General features: G+C 35.8%; 1 protein-coding gene across 3 annotated transcripts in view; it reads left to right on the top strand.

The window, feature by feature from the left end:
* The window catches only part of Cntn3 (contactin 3), a 372,584-nt gene that overhangs the window by 220,414 nt on the left and 128,863 nt on the right, over positions 1-23,307 (top strand). For all 3 annotated transcript variants that reach the window (XM_087182023.1, XM_021266045.2, XM_004854216.3), the window contains exon 5: positions 2,037-2,132. In XM_087182023.1, coding sequence (XP_087038149.1) covers positions 2,037-2,132 — 96 coding nt within the window. The remainder of the gene's footprint in view (positions 1-2,036; positions 2,133-23,307) is intronic.

The following is a 23,307-nucleotide window of genomic DNA, read 5'->3' as shown; positions in this document are numbered from 1 at the left end:
ACAAAGCCCTGGTAAACACACTGAAGTCATCTCAGAGCTTGAGTCCTATGAGCTATACATGTTGGGTATGCAAAACAGTGTTCTTTCCCTTCACATACTGTATCAGGCAAGTGTTTGGACCAGTGAACAAATCTGTATTAGGTAAATTTGTTCTTAGGCAAAACATATTTTCCCTTGGAGGAGATGTTATTGATATCTGTAGAATCTTTTTTTTTTTTACATTGTAGCTAAAATCAGTGATGGAAAAATTTCATTGTGTAAAATTATGTAGCAGAAGAAAATAAGGAATTGGGCAGAAAAATAGGAAGGATGATAAATATATATTTGTCAAGAAAGTAGACCTTTGGGAATGATTTTTTCATGAATAGGCTGTGTTCTGATATGTACTTCCTCTCTCAGCCATTGGGAAGCATTTGGGTAGTCCAGGTTTTCAGTTCCAATTCAGTTACACTTCAAGGATCTTAAAGTTGTGAGAATGGTGCAGTTTAATTACAAATTTAAGATTATATAATGCTGTATCTGGTCATTTCTATAGCGTAATCTGTGGTTAAAACAAGGTCAAAAACTGTTTTTCTTCTTTTCTGGGTGCACATAATATGAGTTTTGCTGAATTGCTTTACTGCATGATCATAACCTACCAATTTAATACTGTTTTCCAGTAAATGAAGCACATAAGGCTTATTTCCTTCCAGTGTACTGAAGTGTGGTGATTAAAATATTTACAAGTATCTCCAGATTATGTTATCAGCTATGAGATAATTATTTTGCTTTTAACATTTTTCAAACAAAAGTTGAAATTTTCCAAGTTGTATTCTGAAGTACATGCACTGCCTTGCTTTGTATAGTCATCACTTAAGCAATTTATATAATCTCTTAAGAAGCATGGAGTGAGTATGTTTTCACAAATTGACAATATGATTATTCAGATACAGAAAGTGACACCATCAAGTATATTAACTCTATGATTCACAAACACTTTTTTTTAAATGGGATTTTAGAGAAACAGTAGATCTTTCTCTCTTTTCCCCCATAGACTTAAGCTTTTTTTTTTTTTTAAATGAAGTCAATAGAATTTTCTCTGTGGTATAATTTAAGTTGGAAAGTATGCATTAGTATTTGCTGTCCTGTATTGTTATTGGAAAAATATTACATATTTTCTAAAAATAATCACTGGAAATAAAAATAGTATTTGCTCTTGATTGCTGTTTTTTAAAAATTTATTAAGCATGTGAAAAATATTCCTTGGGTGATTAAAAAAAGAATGTGAGGGCCAGGGATTTAGCTCAGTGGTTCTGCCGCCTGCCTTGCAAGTACAAGGTCCTGAGTTCAATCCCTGGTAACAAAAAAAAAAAAAAAAAAAGAATTTGATTTTTAATAGCTATAAGTAAAAGATAATATGTGGATTCAATTGACTGTTATCCTTTGAATTGTACTTACTGGTCATGATCTACACCTTCCTCTGAGCCTTTCAGGACATAGGAAAGGCACAGACAAATAGGACTTATACCCAGAAACAATATTTTAAAGTATTTTTGTAAATAACAATAATCATAGGTAGAGTAAAGTTTACTAAGGCAGTTTATGATCAAATATTTTAGAGGAAAATTCATCAATAATTGATCATTACGACAAGGTGAAGCTAAAAGTCTTAATGATAAGGTGAATCACTGGAGCAGATGTAGAAATCATATATAAGAATATTTTTTGGTTCAGGATATTTCATTTCCTCCTTTGCATCATCATATTGTCTTATTAGTTCATTCTAATATATACTTTGCCTTTTTGGATACCCCGTGCTTTTTTGACCCTTTTACAGCAACATAGAATCCATGGGTATGAATTTGCATTGTATTGCTGGCTTTCTAGAAGCCATAATAAACCAATCCAAATCCTGTTTTTCCTCTTAAAAGAAATATTCTCCTCTTGAAGTTCTTGAGAAGGGATTTTAAAAATTATTTTCCTAAAGAAAGGAATATTTTGGTATAAAACTTAGATTTTCCTTTTTAAAATTCAGTTTTGTTTTGTTTTCAAATCAGATCTTGAAAATTTTAAAACCAAAATGAGAAGTACAGTGTCAGTGCGTGAAGGCCAGGGAGTCGTCCTGCTTTGTGGTCCCCCACCACACTCGGGTGGTAAGTAGTGCCCAGTTTTCTGCTTTTCCCGTTTATTAAGTTTCAAGGCAAGGCCTGTGGCATACATACTGTTATTGCTTCTGTAAATTATCCTTAGAAACTTGATAACCTGAACATTAGTTAGAGATTCTGTCAGATGAGTTGGAATATGAGATCTCTACAAAATATATAACATCCTGAAGAGTTTATAAACAATTTACACATTCTAATAAGGAGGGTTTCAAAGGCAACAGAGATCAAATTCATTTTGATTAGTTTAACACTGGTAAACAATGCTTTATCCTTACACCATTACCATTTGTTATTTTGTTTTGGTCCATGGTACAAATTGACTCTCTCTCTCTCTCTCTCACTCTCTCTTTTTCTCTCTCTCTCTCTCTCATTAATATGTGACAACACTGGATTTCTTTACATATGTAGTATGTATGAAAATATGTATATGTATATTCACATTACTTTCATTTTTATTGAGCTATTGGAATTGCAAATTTTATGCTACATTGGTATAGATCAAAATATACCAATCTTAAAGTACATTGATATAAATTGGAATATATTGCCAGAAATTCCAAAGCTTAAAATATAACTACCCAGAGTGAAAATAAACCAGCACATATGAAAATAATTTAATTTTCTTCCCAGAATGAGCCTGGAGCGCTGGTTTGATTTTCCTTTCATGCTCACCATTGTAAATTTGGTCACTTGTGGGAACAAAGAGGGCATTATTAATATATAAATCAGTGTTCTCTGAGAAAGGAACACATTCTGTTATTGAGAGATTGAGAATTACTGAGAGATAAATAAGTTAGGGAGGTTCTTTACGTTCTTTCTGGCCAGAGGTGAAATTGAGAAGTCTTCTTTTCATCATAGTAAATCCTTTTCAAATGAAAATATTCTGGGCTTTATTTGTTCTGTGCCATACAAACTAAGGTCCTTTTTTCCCAGTGACTTGTCAGTTTTAGTCATTAAATGACACTTGCCCATGGTCCCACCCTAGCATCCACATCTGGTGATTGAGCAAGGTGGGGATGTAAATGGCCCACCATTTCTGACCAACAGTGGGTGATTCTGATGGGCATTATTCACTTCAGAGCTTCCTTCAAGCATTAATAAATCTTTGTTAGATTATATCACAATTTAGTTTCTTTCTTTTCCCAGTTCTGTTTCGACATCCTTCTTTTCTCAAGTTTTAATAATAGATTAAAAACCATTATCTCAATCTCTGTCTAAACATCTGCTCCTGAGAGCCCAGTCCACAAAATCTAGGGGTTCAACCAGTTCCATAAAGACTTGGTCTTCTCTTTATTCTTGACTCTTCTTTCTCCATATTGTCTGTTTCCTCAAGTTGATTCCTTCTAGCACCTCCTATCTCTTGTAATCCTTAATATTAAAGATCCCAATGAATCAGACTGTTTCTTAGTGGTTCCTGAGACTTAACTGGATAATCTTTGTTTATGGGATTTTCCATTCAGCTACTGGAAAGAGTCAGGTCCACCTACTAACAAGCCTTGGCATGAGAAAGAAGCAGTTTTCAAAAGAATAGAAAGAATTTATTATGAGGAAAAAAGAGGGAGATATAACACATAGAACTAAATGATGATTAGAACTACACCTAGTAAGCAAATACCAAAGTAATTTAAATTTATATTGACTCAGACCAGTGGAAAACATTAACTAGTTAATATTTCCTGTGAAGAATTTTGAAAGTGTGACCCAATTTGAAATCTGATTAATTTGTGTACAGCATTTTTATAATTAGTTATACTCATTGATGAGAAAAGAGGAATCTTAATTGACTTTGCACAGAGTGAGTATTTCTTGTAAAGCTATTGGATGAAACATGGTCCAAAGGATGAATCTTTTCTAACATAAAATTGGAGAACTGATGTTTGATAGCAGCAATCCCAAGGCTGACATCCTTATTTACCTCAGCCTTAGGAGACATTAGTTCTCTCGTCTGTTTTAAAACACTTAGATGGGGTGACTATGGACATTTAGTAAGATTGTAGATGAACAAGGAAGGAAAGCTCCCAGGTATGACACACTAGCTCTTATGAACAAAGGACACTCGTGAGATAGCAAATAGCATTAACCCAAAGAATACCTCCCTTGGTGCCAGATTATTCAGCAGACTGACCAGGGCCAAGTGTTAGATTTAGATTAAAAAGCAACAATAACAAAAAAAAACAAAGCAGGAAATTATTATTCTGAGTGACTCATGTATCCTGGATACTGACATATTCACAATTCATATTCACGGTCCTGACACACTGGTTTATGAGCTCCCTGAAGACAGGTCTATGTCAGCATTCGTTTTGGACCCAAGTGCCTAACACAAAGGTATTTTATAAGAGGAGGTCAATAAATATCTTTTGAACAAAGGACTCCATCATGAAATAAATTAACGCCTTTAAAAATTTGGACACATATAAATTGTTTTTTAAAATCCACCAGAGGTTTTATTTCCCAAGTTATAAACATTTAACAGCCAAAATTCCCTGTGTGCCAACCGGGCAGGTACAGGCTCTGATGGATCAGAATGAACTCTGTCTGTATCACTTGGTATCAGCCCTGCTTCATCCCCCCCACCCCATCTCTTTAATTCAGTGGAGGTGTGAGCCAGCTCAGAGGGCAGCTGATGCTATGACTCCAAGTTTGGTCAGTGCAAGTGATGAAGTATTCATTCAGAGTGTTCGTGGCCCTTGCTGGGGTCCAGTTGGTTGTCTTCTCAGAGTCCAGTGGTCCCTTCAGACACAATCAGATGAGCCCTTCTGGATTCATCACTTTTGATTACTGTTCTTCACTGTATGTTCCTTCACTTCTACTTGATCACTTTTCTGTGTTTGGAAATGGCTAAATTTATTATTTTCTGATTACTAAAGACACATAGTTTATGTATTAATCAGATTTCTTCCTACGACAGCCTAACAAAGTAAACATAGAAAGGCAGTAATAATGATAGCAATAGTAATAGTAACCTGTGGTCATTTGAGTGCTCCTTAGATGCTAAGCGATATGTTCATCCTTTGTGAAAATTTTATGCTAGTGAGATTTTTCTGGTTAAAAGTGTAGAGAGAAAAAGGATGAGTATCAATCTAAGATAGATTTGCAAATTCAGTCTTGGAGATGGCAAAAGCATGAGCTTTCAGCAGGTAATATCGGAGTATCTTAAGCCCTAGCCCATCTCCTCTCCTCTCTTTCTTTTCTTTTCTCCCCTTCCTTCCTTCCTTCCTTCCTTCCGTCCTTCTTTTCTTTTTAGTATTTGTTTATAATACATAATAATTACATGCACCTGGGGAAATTTGTTCATATACTTATCACATCTTGGTCATTTTGACTCCCCCTTGCCCCCACACTCAATTCTCCCACCTTCACAACCCCTTCCCACCTCCGCAGGATCTACCTCCCCATTCCTACCATCTCTCTTTTAATTTGCTCTTTAACTTGTTCGTATTTTGGACTTCCCGTTTTAGAGAAACCATGTGGTAGTAAACCTTCTGTGTCTGATTTTGTTCACAGCATTATGGTCTTGAGATCCACAATGGAGCACTACTAAAGCATAAAGAAGGATAAATTTGAGTTATTTGTAGGAAAATGGATGGATTTGAGACTAAATCTCAGCACAAATCTTCCCAGCTTCTGTTTGGAGCTATAATTTGGGAGTTTTAAAATTGTGGTTCAAAGAGGTTGTACCCTCCCAAATATCACAGAGCAATGAGGAAGTAAAATTGGAACCTGGGCGATCTGCCTCCTGACCAGAGCTCTGCACTATACCCTGCGGTAAACAAGCCTGCAGGACCATCCTCAAAATAATAAGGCACAGTCTTCAGGAAAAGCATCAGTGTTCTCAGCCAAGGAATTCTGACATTTCCACATTGGAGGCAGCTGAGTTAATGGTTTTGTTTTAATATTCCAGCACATTGTTTACACAAACATTTGACACATCAGCAATGCCTGAAGTCATATTAGCAGATATCTCCTTCAGTTCAGCCAAATGCTCAATTCAGATATGCTCTAGCCCACTGCTCCTGAAACTTTAATTGCAAATGAATCAGCTCTGGACTGGACAGAATACAGATTGTGATTCACTAGGTCCGGGCTGGGGCCTGAGATTCTGTATTTTTAGTAGACTCTCCCGGGAACCCAATGCTGTTGGTCCATGGGCTAATGACAGTAGCAAGACCCTGAACTGTCTGTTGCATTTTATGCACTAGCCTAATGATTTTCCTGAGAACACCCTCTGTCCTCTCAGCCTCCCTTTCCTCCTAGCACTTTTCACAGTCACTACACTAATGACATTCACCACATCAGGACCAAAAGATTATCTCTCCCCCAGGATGTCATATCCTCCACCTCCCAATTCAACCCTGAAGCTTCTTCCTCAAGATACTCTTCACCTTGATTTCATTTCTTGTTTGGTGGCCTTCCAAGTCTCCAACCGATTTGTATATTTTTATTGCCTCATAAAGCTCCTGTCTTTCTTTTCTACGTCCTAGGGCTGTGTTCATTTTTAGCGATAGTCCCAGAGTCCCAAGCATAACAAGGATTATGACTTTACCCCACAACTTCTCACTGCCCAGGTGTGATATGAAAGCAGCACAGTCTCTAATTCGAGTTTGATTTAGGTCTAACAAACCAGAGAAAGCCTCACCAAAAACGCTTTCAAATTTTAAATTTAAATTAGATGCAGTAAGAAGTATGAGTGGATTCTCCATTGTTTTGGTGTTTTACTTTCTATGAAACCTCTTGGATCTCTCCCATCTCTCCATGATCATACTTCTATTCTTATGATCACAATGAAATGGAAATATCAAGACATAGAGAAACACTGGTTAGGGTGTACCATACACCCATTAATTATGGATGGATGCCATGTTTACCCCCAAACAGCTTTATGATATGCACACTGCTTTCTGCCTGCTTCTTGTAGTGGTCACTTCTGAAATTAGAAGGACTACACATTAGAAAAGTATTACTTATTTGATTGTTTTTAGGTAGTAGAGTTAGAACTAACGATAAAGGGCTTTGTTTGTTTGGGTTTTGGTTTGGCTTTATATTTTCCTGTACCCAGCAGTATGATGCATAAGAATTGTTGCTATGGTGTTTAGAAGCAGGTAGTAATTACTCTTATGTTTTTGTTGTTGTTGTTGTTATTCCCTGTGTCCTAGTTTTCCTTCTCTTGTTAGCCACAATAAAATTTTATGAACATTGCTTCTCTTGATGAAGCAAATTTATAAGTTCTTTTGTTTAGTTGAAAAAAGAAAAGAGTAACATTTTCCCTAAAAAAACAGGGATATAGAGAAGGACCCTAAGATTTCCAAAGAATGAAAAGTGCATATATTATTCATACTCCCTTAATTCATGTGTGCAAATTGATAAAACTTATCTAGACTTACCTGCTTAAGAGACACCATCTATCTGATCTACTAAAAGGAAAAATTGCTTCATGGTAGGAGACAATTAGGAAGTGTTCCTAATTATCCAAATAACCCCTCAGCATCACAGAATGTTGCCATTTGAGAGGTCTTAATCTCTCCTTAATTCTATCACATTTTCTGCCATGTCTTCATCATTGGTTTCTCTGGAGAAAAGACTAGCACCTCTCTGAAGCCAGTGGGTGTAATAGCCCAAATTTAGTTTAGACTAGAAATGAGAAACTGGACATAGATTGCCTATAGTGTAGTTATTGATCTCATTACTGATAGTGTAGAAAGCTGGGAAATAATGTAATTACTATGCAGTTGCTGCTATATCCACAAAAATCAGTAGAAATTCAAATGCAGGAGAAAAAATTACCCTATTAAAAATAAGGTCGAAAGACTAGTTCATGGGCACCTCATGATAAATACTAATTAGACAGGAATTCATAGGTTAATCAAGTTATTCCATACACACATCTTTAGAGAGCTGATTTTTGCCCAGTGATGACTGATAGAATGTATTGTGAGTAGAGAATAGGTTCAGAGTCTGCCTAGTATTTAATCAGCAAACTAGTTTGGTCTCTGATCCAGCTTTTCACATATGTGCATAATCTCGAGAATTTAGGCCTATACACTGCCATTCACATACAACAACACAGCCTAGGGGATGTGAAAGGGAGAATGTGAGATGTCAAACAGCAGGTAGTGGAAGTTGAAGCCGCTTTATGCTAAAAATTGATTTGTAAATCCTGGTGTGACCAAAGTGTGAACGGTTAGCAACAAAGCAGATGGCATGGGATTTATACCTTCTGTTTCAACATCTTTATTATTTTTTTCCTTCTCCAAAATGAACAGGCCAAAAGGCACAAGTCATCGCAGGTGGCACCAAATAGGAATTTTCATTTTGCAAAAACTTTTGCAGTTGCTGGAGACTTTGATGGCAAAACATACATTACCTAGTGTTTTTGAATGTGCTTAAGAGTCCAAACAATAATTTTCTAAATAATACATTTTTAAATTGTAACATCACCTTATATTAGGCAGTTTTCCATGAACTATACTTCTACCTAGTCTTCTGCCTGTAAGTCAGTCAAACTTAAAAAGTAGTAGCTAGCTCTTTTCAAATGTTCAAATTCCAGAATGTATGATATACAGCTGGGCACAGTGCATGCCTGTAATTCCAGCACTCTGGGAAGCTGAGGCAGGAGGTTCCCAAGTTTGAACCCAGCCTGGGCAACTTAGCAATTTAATAAAACCCTGTCTCAAAAACAAACAGAAAAAATAATTTTAAAAATATGTAAGAATTTAGCTCATTGTGAGAATTTAGCTCTGAGTTCAGTCACCAGCAAAATACACACACATGCGTGCATATGTAATGTGTTTACAGGAAGAATACCCTTTGTGATTCCTATTATATTTTCCTTTCTACTCACTCTATAATCTGTAGCTCCAAGGAACCAGTGGCTTCCATTTTCACCAAAGCAGAATGTTCAAATGTTGTTGCACTGTATCATTGAAACCATCACAAACTGAAATCAAGATTAAGAAGCAGATGATTGGTAGGTTATTGAGAAATTAGCATCTGCACCAGAGAGTACCGTTTCTAATTTATTATTCCTAACCAAAGGTTAGATTAACATATCATGACAAAGAGTTATAGAATCTGTAGACAAAATGAAAAATATATCACAATTGTAAAACTAGTTTTTGAATATATATCAATGCTCATATGAGTATTGACATTTCCTGGCATCCAAAATATTAACTGATTTAAAGTAACATTCAGACAAGTATGTTCTGAATTACTTGACACATAAACCTCAGCTGCTGTTATATGTTGACTACAGTATATTTTGATCTCTAAAAGAAATAGTTGTAGTGGATTATCCCAGTTTCTGTACATCCGTTTTATTGTTGGACATGGAAGCTGAAAATCCTGTGTTTCTCCACATTTCTTGAATACGGAAACTGTGACTTAAAATATTTTTCAAGCCTGCCTGACTCCTTTTTTCCCTACTTTCCTCCCTCTGTCTTTTCCTTCATATCTTACTTCCTTCTTTCCATCTGTGTAGCTATCCATCATCTTATCATTTCATTCATCCATTTTATTCTTTCATTAATTTATTCATAGAACAAATTTTCTATTGATATGAGGAAAATGATGTATGCCTTATAATAATGTTTTATTATAATTAATTTGGCCCTACAATGAACAAGCTTGTCAGTTTCTGTGGTAAATTTCATATGAATGTATACAGATTGGTATTTATTGAGCCACACCCCAAACCATATCCCATGTAAAAACACTTAGCTCAGTGTTCAGAACATCAAAAATATAAATAGGAATTTTTCTGTACCTGGACTCATGGTCTTCCAGGCAACAAGAAAGTGTTTTATAGTAATGTTAGCCTTGACAGTGACAGGTGCAGTTATTTAACCATTTACTGAGCTTATTAAAGGAAAGGAATAGCATTTTTTTCATATGCTTTGTATGTTGTATATATTGTGTCTTGAGGAGCTAGGCTTAGGACAGTTAGGGAATTTATCCAAAGCCACACAGCAGTAGATTTGGACTTCAAATATAGTTCTGTTGCTTTCTGAAAGAAAATCTGAAAAAATTTTCCTGTGCTCCTCAAATTATAGCCTTTTTTACATACACATTTTTCATATATTCTTCAAATATTTTGATGGATACATTGGTATAATTATATTTATAATCATAATTTGAAGCACTATCTCCCAAATCCATGAGTGCATGCATGTGCACCCACGGTGAGAGAAGGAGGGAGGAAGCGTGAGAGAAGGAGGGAGGAAGAGTGAGAGAGAGACAGAGACACAGAAAGATAGGTACAGAAAGAAGGCATAGAAGTTATAAACTGGGTATCTAGAGTTAGACCACTTGAGTTCCAGTTCAGATTATAAGATTACTATGACTGGGGCAAGCTGCTTATCTTCTGTATATCTGTTTCCTTCTGTAAATGTGTCGGGATCATAGAAACTACCTTTATTGTGAAGATTTTTTTTCACAGTACCAAGGATTGAACCCAGGCATTTGCACTGAGGTACATCCACAGCCCTATTTTAATTTATTATTTTTGATAGTTTTTTTCTAAATTGCTAAGTTACCCCAGTGTGGATTCAAAGTTATGATCTTCAACCTCCTAGAGTACTGGAATTACTGGCATGTGGCCATACACCTGGATTACTGTGATGATTTAAGACATGAGATTAGCACATGAGATTTGTTTCAAATGCCTGATATATTTATATAGATACAAATATACAACCATATATATATATATATATATATATATATATAAAGACAGCAGTATATATATTTATATATATATGTAAACATAAAATATCAAGTATCTGAAAAATCAATAAAGAAGGCGCACTCTATTTCCTTCCTGTACTTCAAGGGATTGTCTTTCCTGGAGTATTTTCATTCACTCTGGAAAAGACTTCTGCAAAATGTGTGGGCTTCTCTCCTGGTTGGATTGTCTGTAATTGCGGATGAAAGCCTTGATCACTCCTTAATAAAACAAATATTCCCAGAGACAGGAACGGAGATGCGATACCTCTGAGAAGCCAGGTGGCTGTGGCTGCCTGGCTCAGGGGGTACATCTTCACAAGCTGGCCCAGTTAGAAGCCCTCTTTAGAGAATTTGGTATTTGACCCAAAAGTCCCCAATTTTGAACCTTGGAGCAGTTCCTTTCTACCATGCCTGTTACCCAGCTGGATAAGCTGATGCTCAGGCAACAGAGACCAGACACACAGAAGTACTGTGACCTCAGGGACTAATGGCTCTCCAGTCTTTCTTGGCAGCTGCTTCCTTGCTCATAGCTGTTCTACAAGGGCCATACATCCATGTATCACGTTTCTATCCTTAACTAAGCTGAATCTGGTAAGCTTTCGTTTCTTGTAAACAAAGACTCATAACTAATACAATGGGCATTATGATTAGGGCTGCAGCAGTGTGTGTGTGTGTGTGTGTGTGTGTGTGTGTGTGTGTATGTGTCCGGGTATGTTTGTGGTAATGAAACTGACGCAGAGAGAATAGGAAATTTAATATATAACAATCACAGACACGGCATCTCTAACTCTCCTATGGGCTGTCCCAGCATCCTTTTTGATTAAATCCAATATTGAACACATCACACATAGTTTGCAAGGAGTCAGGGTCGTGGAAGACAACTTGAAGGAGCTGGGCATTCATTCATTGTTACTGACACTTTCTGTCTCTTGAGTGAATTTCCCCCAAATTTCCAAGATACTACTGACCATTCTTCTTATATTTTTCTCATAGGAGCATGGCTTCAGGCTTTCCCTTCCCATTTCATTCTCAGATATCCTAAATGGTCTGCCATAGTGTGATGAGAAAATAATTTTCTCCCACTCTAGAGACAGCTGAGTTCTCCATACTCTGATTTTATCCACCTACAGACAAAAAGTCAGACAGAGCCTTAAGCCCATCAAAAAAAATTACAAGTAGATGATTGAGAGTTTAAATCCACTGTTAAAAAGATAGAGCTTCAAAAAGAATTTATTTTAAATTTTCAGAGCTAAGACTTTTCTCTTTTAAATAAGAATTAGATTGTGAATTCAGTGCAAATTAAGTATGGTAAAGTCTTTGTTTACTATTCCCCTTCAAAACTGAGGGTAATCTTTATTTGATGCTTTGCATCAAGTAAAAGCACCATCGTAGCATTAAGAAAAATGGATGAATTAGTCTGTGCATGAGCACAGAGAAAGCCAACCCACTGATGTTGTTCAGAACTACATTTGTATGTACTTTTTCTTTAAACTAGGATGATTCAAGCTGTTGTAACAAAGACAACTGAAAATTTATTAGCTCAAACGAAATGGTGGTTTTTGCCTAGGTAACTCCAAATTAAGTGTTTCTGACTCCAAGGCTGTAGCCCTCGCATTGTACACATAGCTTCCAAATTTGAGGAGGTTGAGCTTTTGAGCTTCTTTTTTGTGTGTGGTACTGGGGATTGAACACAGGGTCTTGGCACTAAGCTGTATCTGCAGCCATTTTTAATATTTTGTTTTGCGATAAGGTCTCCTTACATCACTAATTTTCCCAGAGCAGGCTTGGACCTGCAGTCTTCCTGCCTCGACCTTGGAGAGAATTTGGATTGCAGGTGTATGCCACCATAACCAGCTTGAGCTTCTGTTTCTATCAAGCTGGCTGAAGGGAAAGGGTGAGAGATGCATTTGTTTTACGAAATAGGCCTTGTTGGCCCATGTAACCTGTGTGTGCATACTGGTCATTGATCCCTGGTCATGTGGTCACACCTGAGGGCCAAGGTAGTGAAAAAATACAGTCTACTCTATGCTGAAGGAGAAGCAGAAATGGATTGTGAGGATAGATGTCCAGCACAGCCACTTTTAGATAGACCCGTGCTTTTATAAATAAGCATTTAGGGAACCATAGATACATTAGGTACTGGCCCATGTATTAAAGGCAGTGTTCTCTAAGCAGCAGTGTCTGTTTAAACAAGCTTATTTGAAAGACTCATTTAGAATGCGGATTCCACATTCTTGTTTCAGGGATTCTGCCTCCAGAGTGGTGGCTTTCCTGGGAGTCCACATTCTTTTTTTTGGTACCGGGGATCGAACTCAGGTCCTTTCGCTTGAGAGGCAGGTGTGGTGTGGAACCACTGAGCTAAATCCCTGGCCCTCGGAGTCCACATTCTTTATCAGCAACCCTTGCTAATTTTGATTCAGGATGTCTTTGAGCCCCATTTGATCTTAAAGGGATACAGCTTTAGATGTTTTCCAAAACTGTTTAAAGGAACAGAGAAAGATTTATACTGGAGCAAGTGGAAGAGTGAAAGTGTTTTTTGGACTGAATTTTATTAAGGAGGACACCTTGCATTCAGAAACTGAAGTGGATTTTTTGCTTACGTAGAACATTGGTGCTTATTTACTAGCTATATAATTCTCATCTCAGCACAATTTTTTTTTTTTTTTTTTTGCTTTGTAGAGCAGAGCGGTGGCATGCCTACTTGGGTAGCTGAGATTTCTCTGGCTCTCAACCACCTGCCCAGGTGTGGCAGACCCCTGTATTTGTTGATCCTTACCAGGGACTCAGCACCTCTCCTGGCACATGGTTAAGTTTGCAGAGCTTTTAATTCCCACGGGTGCTAGTTGGCACCTCTTCTGGAGTAGTTTGAATTTGTGTATTGTTGCTGTTTTTATTGTGGGTCTGTGTCTGTGCGTGTCACATCCCAAGGAGGCATGTGTGTCCCAAATCAGTTTTTTAGGGATGGAGTTTCAAAATTGATCTCTTTCATTTTTAGACCTGGGTTTTATTTAAAATATATTTTTCTCTGTTCAGCTTAGCAAGTTGAACTGATACCAGGATTTAAAGGTAAGAAACTGTGAAGTTCAGTTTTCAGTAAGATTTCAGGAATCTTGTTCTGCACTCATTCACACAACCTGTGTAGTGTTCACCTTTCCCTATTTCTCGAATTGGGAGGGGCCAGCCAAGTGTTCAAATGAATGAGAAGGGCCAGGATTTGGGCTTAGGCAATTATTTTTCTGGCAATGAAGCTAACTCTCTTAACGGCATCATTTACTTTATTTGCATTTCTAAAATATAGAAAATTCAGTTCTTCTTTGAGTTCATTAATTTTTTGTCATACATTTTTCCAATTTACTGGTTACCTTTCTTACCATGACATTTTTTCTAATATCCCTTTATGTTAAATTCATTAGACACACTTTGAGTATTAAGCACATAGAGATATTTTTCACTATTTATATGAACTGTGCTCTGTATCAGTCATTATTTACTAGATTGTGTGGCAGTAACATATGACTAAAGGCTCAGTAGGTTATACTAACAATGATTATTTTCTGTCATATAGCCATTAGGCTGAGAGTTGGCTACACCTATACTCCCTGTGACTTCTTTGTTATGAGAAAGAGTGACTTCTGGTTGGAACATGTAATTTTAATGACACAAAGATAAAATTGTCTAGGTGATTTATTTTGTTCACAAATGGTATATACATCATTTTTTTTCATTGCATTTTTCAAATAAGCTATTATGACCAGTACTGACCAAATGGGCCAAAAGTTGTCCTTTCATAGACAAAAACAACCAGTAATTCTTAGTTATAACATAATTCACCATATACACTTTTATTTCTTTTCTTGAGCTACTTGGCATTTTTAGATCTTTAATTTCTCCAACATTTGATAGCAAACTAGATAGAAAACCTAGTTTATGATTTTACATCTCTACAGAGAAAAAAGTATGAAAACAACATATCATGATTTAAAGAATGGCATCAGCCTCAAAATGAGAGGGTTTGGGGTCAACTCAGAGCCCACCCAAAACATTCAGGTGACATTCTGCTATACCTAGTTATTGCTGTGGAGAAAGCACATTGCTAAATTTTTCAAGAAATAGGTTGACAAAAATTTTCATTGTTAAGGTAAGAATATGGGTCAAATAATGCACAGATTGGAGATTTCTCCAGCCTGTAAGCCACAGCTTGGAAGTCTCTTCAAGGACATTTAGCCAAGAAGAGAGAGAGGCAGAGGGAGGGGGGGAGAGAGAGAGAGAGAGAGAGGCAGAGGAAGAGGAGGAGGAGAAGGGGAAGAGGAAGGAGAGAAAGGAAGGAAAGGAGCGAAGGAGCAAGGGAGGGAAAAGACTGAGCCCCATTTAGTCAATAATCTGAGATAATACAAATCTGAGGGACAGTTAAAAGTATGGTTTATATCTTCAAAAATTAACTTGTATTAGATTCGTGAGTATTTTGTGTAAATAAGTCTGAGCAAGACTTTCTAAAGCAGCTCATTTTGGGCTCTTGGAGACCTGCAGTACTGAAGCAATCTAGATGAAATTACACCTGAATCCTTCTGGAGAGATTTTTCCATATTTGTTTTGTGTGCTTTTTCTGTAGTAATTAGGGATATCCCCTTTTGTTTCTAGTTTATATCTTGACATTTCTTTAGCATATATCCTATATACCTTCACAGAGTCAGCTGAACAAAAAAAAGTCATGGGAGTCTAATGAATAAAAGTTGACTACACATAAATGCAAACTCTTAAATTTTTTATCTTTTAAAAATTGTTTTATTAGTACATGTCGGCAGTACATGTTTACATTCCTTGTGTGGAGTTTGTACATGCAAATAATACATCTTAATTCTTTTTTTTTCATCCCCATTTCCTCCCTTTCCTCCCTCCTTCCAGCAGTTTCTTGAGGTGACTTTGAAAGATGAGTGATGGGTGTCACCTTAGTCCATTTCTACTGAACACTCGTCATGTTCCCATGAGTAAATATAATAAACGGAACTGTACCTAATTCTTCTATCGTAGCTATAAGTAAAGTGCTTGTTTTTCTTGATGTAAGTTTTGTATAAATCTAGAAAACTATTTTCCTCCTTTTTTGAAATAACATACTCAATTTTTTCAGTGACATGATTATACTTAGAAGTATTATGCTTTTGGCAGCCACTTCCGTCACTGCTTCTAAATTTATGTTTAATTTTTCATAACATGCTGCATGCCCTCTATCTTACCATTGTCTGATCATTTTGCAGACAAGCAATCTTACTTTGCAAAGTATCCCTGAGAAGGCTATCTGATCAGGGGTTGACATATTAAATACTAAATTGTGAGAATGATTTTGTTTGCAGTATTGGAGATTGAACCCAGGGTATTTGCAATGAGCTACATCTCTGGCCCCTTTATTATTATTGTTGTTGTTGTTGTTGTTATTATTATTATTATTATTATTATTATAGTGAGACAGGGTCTCACTATGTTGCTAAATTGCTCAGGTTGGGTTTGAATTTAGGATCCTCCTGTCTTAGCCTTCTAGAGTGTTGGGATCTCATGCACATTATGCCTTGACTGTGAGGACAATTTTTCAAAAGCTTTTCTCAATATGCCAGAGAAAGAAAAAGAAAGCATCTTTATTTTTAAGAGCTTTTAATAGGACATTATTAATTTTACATATCTGAGAGCAGAAATTTAACATGCATCATTTCCCAAACTTTACGTGAGAAGGAAACTCCTGGTTTATGGGGAGTCTTGCAGGACTAGGAATGCTGAGAAGCACTCTTCAGGAAATGCTGACCTAGCACAAAGATAGGCCACACCAATCTTTTTCAGAATATCCTCTGCTGAGTGCTCTGTTTGTAAAAGAAATTAGGGGACAACTTTCTGTACTGCCCTCTAATTTCTACTACTTCCTCAACTATTTTAAATTTACTTCAATATGCGTATTTCTAATAATGGGATCTGTACTGACAAATTATAAAGACAGGGAAAGAGGGATAGGAAGGAAAGAAATAAATAATGGAGAAACGGGAAGGGAAGGAAGGGAGGAATGGAGGGAAGGAAGGAAGAAAGGAACAGAGAAAGTGGGGAAGAAATGATGGGAGGGACCAAGGGAGAAGTCGCTCCTCTTATTTCATCTATAAGCGGATTTATTTGTCTGAATTTGTTCAGATTCATCTTGGCTAGAGTTTCTTCAGTATGTTAGTGAGTAATTTCATTATATCATTAGAAAACTGGGGAAGAAAATTAAGGGGTTGCTTTGACTAGTTAATATACTTTTGGCGTTTTGTAAATGCATTTAATTATGTGTGCATCACATTACATCTGTTCTAGTAATAACAACAGGCTGGTTTTTTCTGATAGATAAACCAGTCTACCAGTCATCCATAATCATTGATCTTCAGATAAGGACTTGTTCAGACTGACGCACAGTAACCACGGTGTGTTTTTTATTCTACTGCCAAAACATACTATATTCTATAAATCTCTTAAGAAAGTCTATTTTGTTTGCACTTGAGGTATGAAATGACATCTGAAGTGGAGATGTGTGTACTCTTATGACAATCTTTTTCAATCATTATAGCCTTTAAGCACAACTAACATCTCCCAGGATCCTTTGACCTTTTCTCTCAGTATTATTTTTTTTGACAGCTCAGTGAGAGAAACAGCATACCTGACATCTGGCATAAACAAGAAATGTTAATTATTGGCACGTAATATTGCCAACCACTTACCAATCCTTGTGTGATGTATTTTGTTTTTCCCAAAGCTATAACACAGAGTTTGTATGAGTTTTCTGAATCTAGCAACCCCAAAGTTAGTTTTGGTTTTCATAGCTGGGTTTTGAGTCTGGGGTTCATTGCCATAAGTCAGATGGAGGCAGAGGTTAGGGAATTCTATGACATGTAGTAAGATGATTTTGTTCTCTGTAGTCGAGGATAAGAGAAATTTATGAAGTATCAAAACAAGAGACAAATGCTAAAGAGAATAATGCTAAAGAGAATAACATCCAGAAGATACAGTTAAAGTAACCTATTTCTATTAGTAAGAAAAGACAAAAGTCTGTAACTCCCATAGAGACTGTTTCCTGGTGCATGTCGTAAAAGGCACTTAAGAATCCCTTACTTCTTTCTGAGTCTTGTGAGGTATACTAGAGGTATGTATTCTAAGCTTTGAAGCATCCACAAGAATATCAAATTGAAAGACATACTGCTTTGTTGAAGCCAAGTCATCATTACCTGAACAATATAATGTCATCATGGAATTTTTCAAGAAGTAAAAAGTTTATAAAATTCTAAACAGAAAGGATGTCCAGTTAGCTCCATGTAGGAGAACTAGAAGACAAGCTAAAAAATTAGCTTCTTATCTAAAGGAAGTAACCATTAAACAGATAATCCATGTATCTCAGTTGAAATTCTCACATAGGAAAATTTAGAAGCAAAATATGAAAATGTTTTGCCTAAGGTATGATTTAGATGTACACATGTATGTATGTATGTATGTGTATTCTAGGCTTTGCTCACATAATTGGAACAGACTCCTAGGATCAGTTCTAATAGGAATTAGAAGAACTAGCAGTTCTAAATTGTAAGTTTAGAAGTCTTACAATGAAAACTTTAGACAAAATGAGTTTAAGAATTTATTGAAAAAAGAATGATTTGTGATTAGGTTTGCATACAAAACTGGGATAATTTTGGAGCTCTAGTTTAGCCGTGTGAGCAGTCAGCTTTTGCAGTCTGAACACGAGCATGAAGTAAAATTGCTGCCTGTGTGGGTATACTAGCTGTTTGTCTTATCTGAGTATGGTGTGATGTAGTATTTACCTTATTTGGATGGGGTCCACTGGGAGGTCTCACATTGTATGAACAATCATTTGATTGGCTGTTCCTGATTGGCTGAGGCTCTTTCCTTCATCTGTTTTATTTGTTTTATTTTTAGTCAATTACATAAAATATCTTCAAGTTAAATTTCAGTTTATTTACATAGAAGGTGCAATTACAAAGACAATCTCAGGCTAATGGCCTCTTTATTTGCTTTAGTGGGACTGTGATAAGATGTCCTGATAAGGGACATAATATATGATATATATATGCGTTACATGTACATTATATGTACATTATATACATACACACTATATATGTGTATATATATATATACACTGTATATTTATATATGTACATAGACATATATATTTCTTAAACAATTGGTATCACAGAAGACTGCTTTTTGTAAGCTGTGTGTAATGTGTTGGTAAAAGGAAGAGAGAACTTTCACCCTTGAAATTGAATAAATATAATAGGTTGGGCATTATATAGAAAATTATACTGTATCTTAGTCCTAAAAAATGCAAGAATATTTAGAGAAAACAGCTTTGAACTGGTCTCTTTGAAACAGTGAGGCATTAGAAGACAAAAGGAGAAAGCAACTACACAGAAGTTCCTTTGGAAGCAGAAGGTACAATAGTACCCATTGTTGGATGCTTAAAGAAGACAGAGATGTCTCATACAAAGCTGCACATAAGATGGCGCAGGGAAAGTCTCCAGAGAATACCAAGTGTGATAACAAAGGCTCAACATAATCTCTGCCATGTATGGGGGGTTGCAAATGTTTATATTTGAGAATACCTCCCCACAATCGAGCCAGGTTACATAATGTATCTGTAGTAGAAAGATCAAAACAGCAAGCCAGTTTCAGGCATGTCCCCTCCAAGGACAAGGACAACTTCTAAATCCAACTTCAGTTGAAATAATTAAAAGATAAACTGCTTCCTGAGCATTCCCTTTTCTTTTTTTACTACTATGATTCCTTTAAAAAACCAACCACTGTTGCTGCACCAGGGAGATAATCCAGAGATAAGATTTATTCAGTGTAAAGCTCTTGTTAGTGGCCTACAACTTTGTGTTCTGGGGAGCTCTGTTTTCTTTTTCTTAAAGACTAGTTAGATCAGATTTTCAACAGCACATCAGAAATATTCCTAGTCTTAAATCCAGGGATTTATTTAACACGAAGTTGCAAGACCAGTGGGAAATTAATTTCCTTTGAAGCATATTAGCTTGAAGTTTGCTCCCTCCCACAGTGCAACAGAATTTATTCAAGCATTGCTGATGACCTCTTAAGGTCCTTCCTACACAGAGTTATAAGCTGATGGCAGGAAGCTGATTACCTAGGCCATACTGGCTAAGCTGGAAAATAACAGGTCAAAGAAAAGTTAACTGGAGATGCATCATGCAGCACAAAACGACCAACACCCACTGGAGAACCTATTGTGTCTGTGGCCTCTGTGATGTCCTTTCTGTTCCAATAGGAAGGACAGTACTGTCCTTTTTGATGTCAACAAGTTATACTTCATAAAATGAGAGACCTTTGAATGGATGCAACATGGTGTTACAGTTTACCATCAAGTATTATTCATCACTATTTTCCAGCCTTGTTACTTTAAGACGCTTCTGTGGAAGCAGAAGGTTCTGGGTGTTCCACTAAGAACATTTGACATGCCAGTATTTTACCACCTTCGTACTTTCTCATTAGTGATTGGTCTAGTAGTCAGACTATATGAATTTTTTAGTTCATTATTTTTTTAATGTTCCCTAATTACTTTGAATATTGATTAGAAAAATAAAACAAATTATAGTTTTGATGTTGAAATTTTCAGTAAAATCCAACATTCAATCCTAAGGCAGAATAAAGGGTTTACTTCATTCTGCTTGTTCATTCTGTAAATTCTAAAGTCTGGAAAAAGCTATTTAGTACGAGAATTTGCATTTTATTCTTCGGTATAATTTTCAGGTTACAGTGTCACAAAGAAAGTACAGTTGTCGTTTTTGTCCATAAAAGAATTAATAAGTACATATTCTCAGCTGAAATTCTCCTCCATATATTTTTTTCCTTATTGTATTTTTCCTCTGGCAGAAACAAAATAATTACAAGCAATGAGAGATAATGTGGCTGTTATTTATATTTTAGCTATTTCCTTTGGGCAAGTGTACACATACACACATATGTAGTTTCTTTTCCTTTTGGTGAAATTATAGACTTGTTAAGGAAGAAAACTATCTGGATGAAGGAAAATTGCACAGATGGGTAAAGAAAGTATTTACCAGTGTTCACTCTTTTCAGCATACAGTTAAACTGAGCAAGACAGACAAAGCAAGATTTCAAAATGAACCTTGGCCTTTTCCTTGAAGATACTTAGGGGGAAAAAAACCCCAAAGCAACAGTTTATTCAGATGATAAAAGTTGTTTATTCAGATGATAAAAGTTGTGATGATTATTAGTGAACACTTGAAAGTTAAGCAGGATTAACAAAGGTAAAATCATCTATATTACCAAAATACCAAAATAATCACTTTGCTGTATTTATTGTTTTATTTTTTCTTATACATATTTTTCCATGATTTAAAACTACTGTACAAACATTTTGCTATTACCATTATAATTTAAGCACATCCCAATGTCAGTATAAACAGGTTAGACAATCCTTTTTGTACAAAGAAGTAAGTTTAATTATAAAAAATATCTTTCAATCTCTCCTTATCCTTAAAGACTAGTTTAGCATATGTGTAACATTTTTCCCCTAATTTGTCACCTTTGTACATTTTATAGAGTGGATTTTGACTTTTGCCTTTGAAGTGCTAAGATTTTAGTGTTAGATTATATAGTTGTACCTCTTAGATTTCTGTTTTGATGTCATAGTTGTTAAAATCTACCTTATTCCTACATTAAAAAAACATAACATCTATATTTTTATTTTAGTTTTATATGATATTTAAAATAAAATACTTTTTACTTATTTTAAAATTTTAATATTGTTCTGTATCCCTACACACACACACACAAAAAAAAACCTAGGTTGTAGAATCAAACAGATGTGATTCTCAATCCTGGATATGCCCCCAATATATATGTCACTCTGAAAATATCACTTAACCTCTCTGAATTTCAGTTTGTCTCTAAAATATGGAAAATAACACTATTTCCCCAAGAGAGGTGCTGTGCAGAGTACTCACAATAATACAAAATGCTTAGGATAGCATTGGCTCCTAATAAATAGTGACTATTTTGAAAACAGTTTTTGAAAAATTCAAGTTTAATTTTAAAGGAAGGAATTTTGCATTTTTGCCAAACAGCCAGTTTTCTGAACACTGTTTAATAGCTAATACACACTTTCCTGTACTTCTCTGAAATGCCAAGTCAATCTTGGTAGTACAGTTTCTACAGTTGGAATAAAAGCCAGTCTTGTTGAACTCACCTTTTTTTCCCTCTTTGCTTTTCTCCTACTTTCAAAATGTCCCTACAGACAAAAAATTTTAAAAAATCAATAACTCTGGAACAAACAACATAGTTTGTTTCATAACCTTTCAGTATTATGCAGTAGTCTGATAAGCACAAAACATCCCAATAGAAAAATCTCGTCTTATTTCTGTATTTTAAAGATGAGGAAACTGAGACATCTGTAGGTCAATTGAGCTGTACAAAATCATACTATATATGGAAGGAGCGTACTGAAAGCCCAGTTTCCTGGTAACTAATCCTTCTCCTTGTGCCTCATAAGGACGGATTGAATTCTACAAGGAAAGTTTTTTTTAATTTAAACATTTTCTAAAAAGAAAACAGTTTACATTTTCTTGGTAAACAAAGGTAAAGTGAATCCAAGAGAAAGCAACACAGCAATGATTGGACATGTTCAAGGTGTTCCAGTTACATAAACAAGAGTTGGGGCACTGAGAACACATAACAGCCACCTTCCTTTTCTTTTGTTTATCCAGTGTGTATGACATCTCTAGCACATTGCAAAGTTTAAGTAGATGCTCAATTACCAAGTATTTGTATGTTCCTTTTCACCTGAATTGGTTAAGACAAAGTCCCTGATGTCTTGGCACTTGCTTTGCAGTAGAATAGACTCCATGTAAAGATAAATTTAGCCTAGCAATTTGAGTCACTGTTTATTTTGTATATATTTCTTTTCTGCCCACTGTAGTCAAAGTACTTTATAAAGGGAGGGGTTCTATGAAAAAGATCATTCAGAAATAGTCTGTGATATTAGAATAAGATTTAAATAGGGGTGTATGTAAGAAAACAACAGTGAATAGTGAGTCTCTTCGAAGGCAAATGCAGGAAAGCTTGAAATGGGGGGAATAACATATAAAAATTTGTTTTATGTCATAGGGGAAGGTATTTCCTAGTAAAAGAAGTCCCTATGAAGCTGAGAAGGTAGTGTCAATAAATCTAGAGATAGGAGAATAAAAGAGATCCAGGAGGAGAATTAACTCAACTACTCTATATTAATTAGCTTAATGACTAGAAGAATAAGAAGATCAGAGTATTATCTCCAAAGGCCTTAACTTCCTTTTGACTTCATTAAAACCTTGAACAGGCACTTACCTCCTATGAGTTTTATAAATTTATATATTCCTAAAAATTATAAACTTAAAATTCAAAATATTGA

This window comes from Heterocephalus glaber, unplaced genomic scaffold (genome assembly GCF_053883595.1).
Source record: "Heterocephalus glaber isolate CG9 unplaced genomic scaffold, H.glaber_assembly_v1.0 deba00001472, whole genome shotgun sequence".
In the NCBI taxonomy this organism is placed as follows: Eukaryota; Metazoa; Chordata; class Mammalia; order Rodentia; family Bathyergidae; genus Heterocephalus; species Heterocephalus glaber.
The sequence above is the reverse complement of the archived record's forward strand: the minus strand, read 5'-3'. Positions and strand labels throughout refer to the sequence as shown.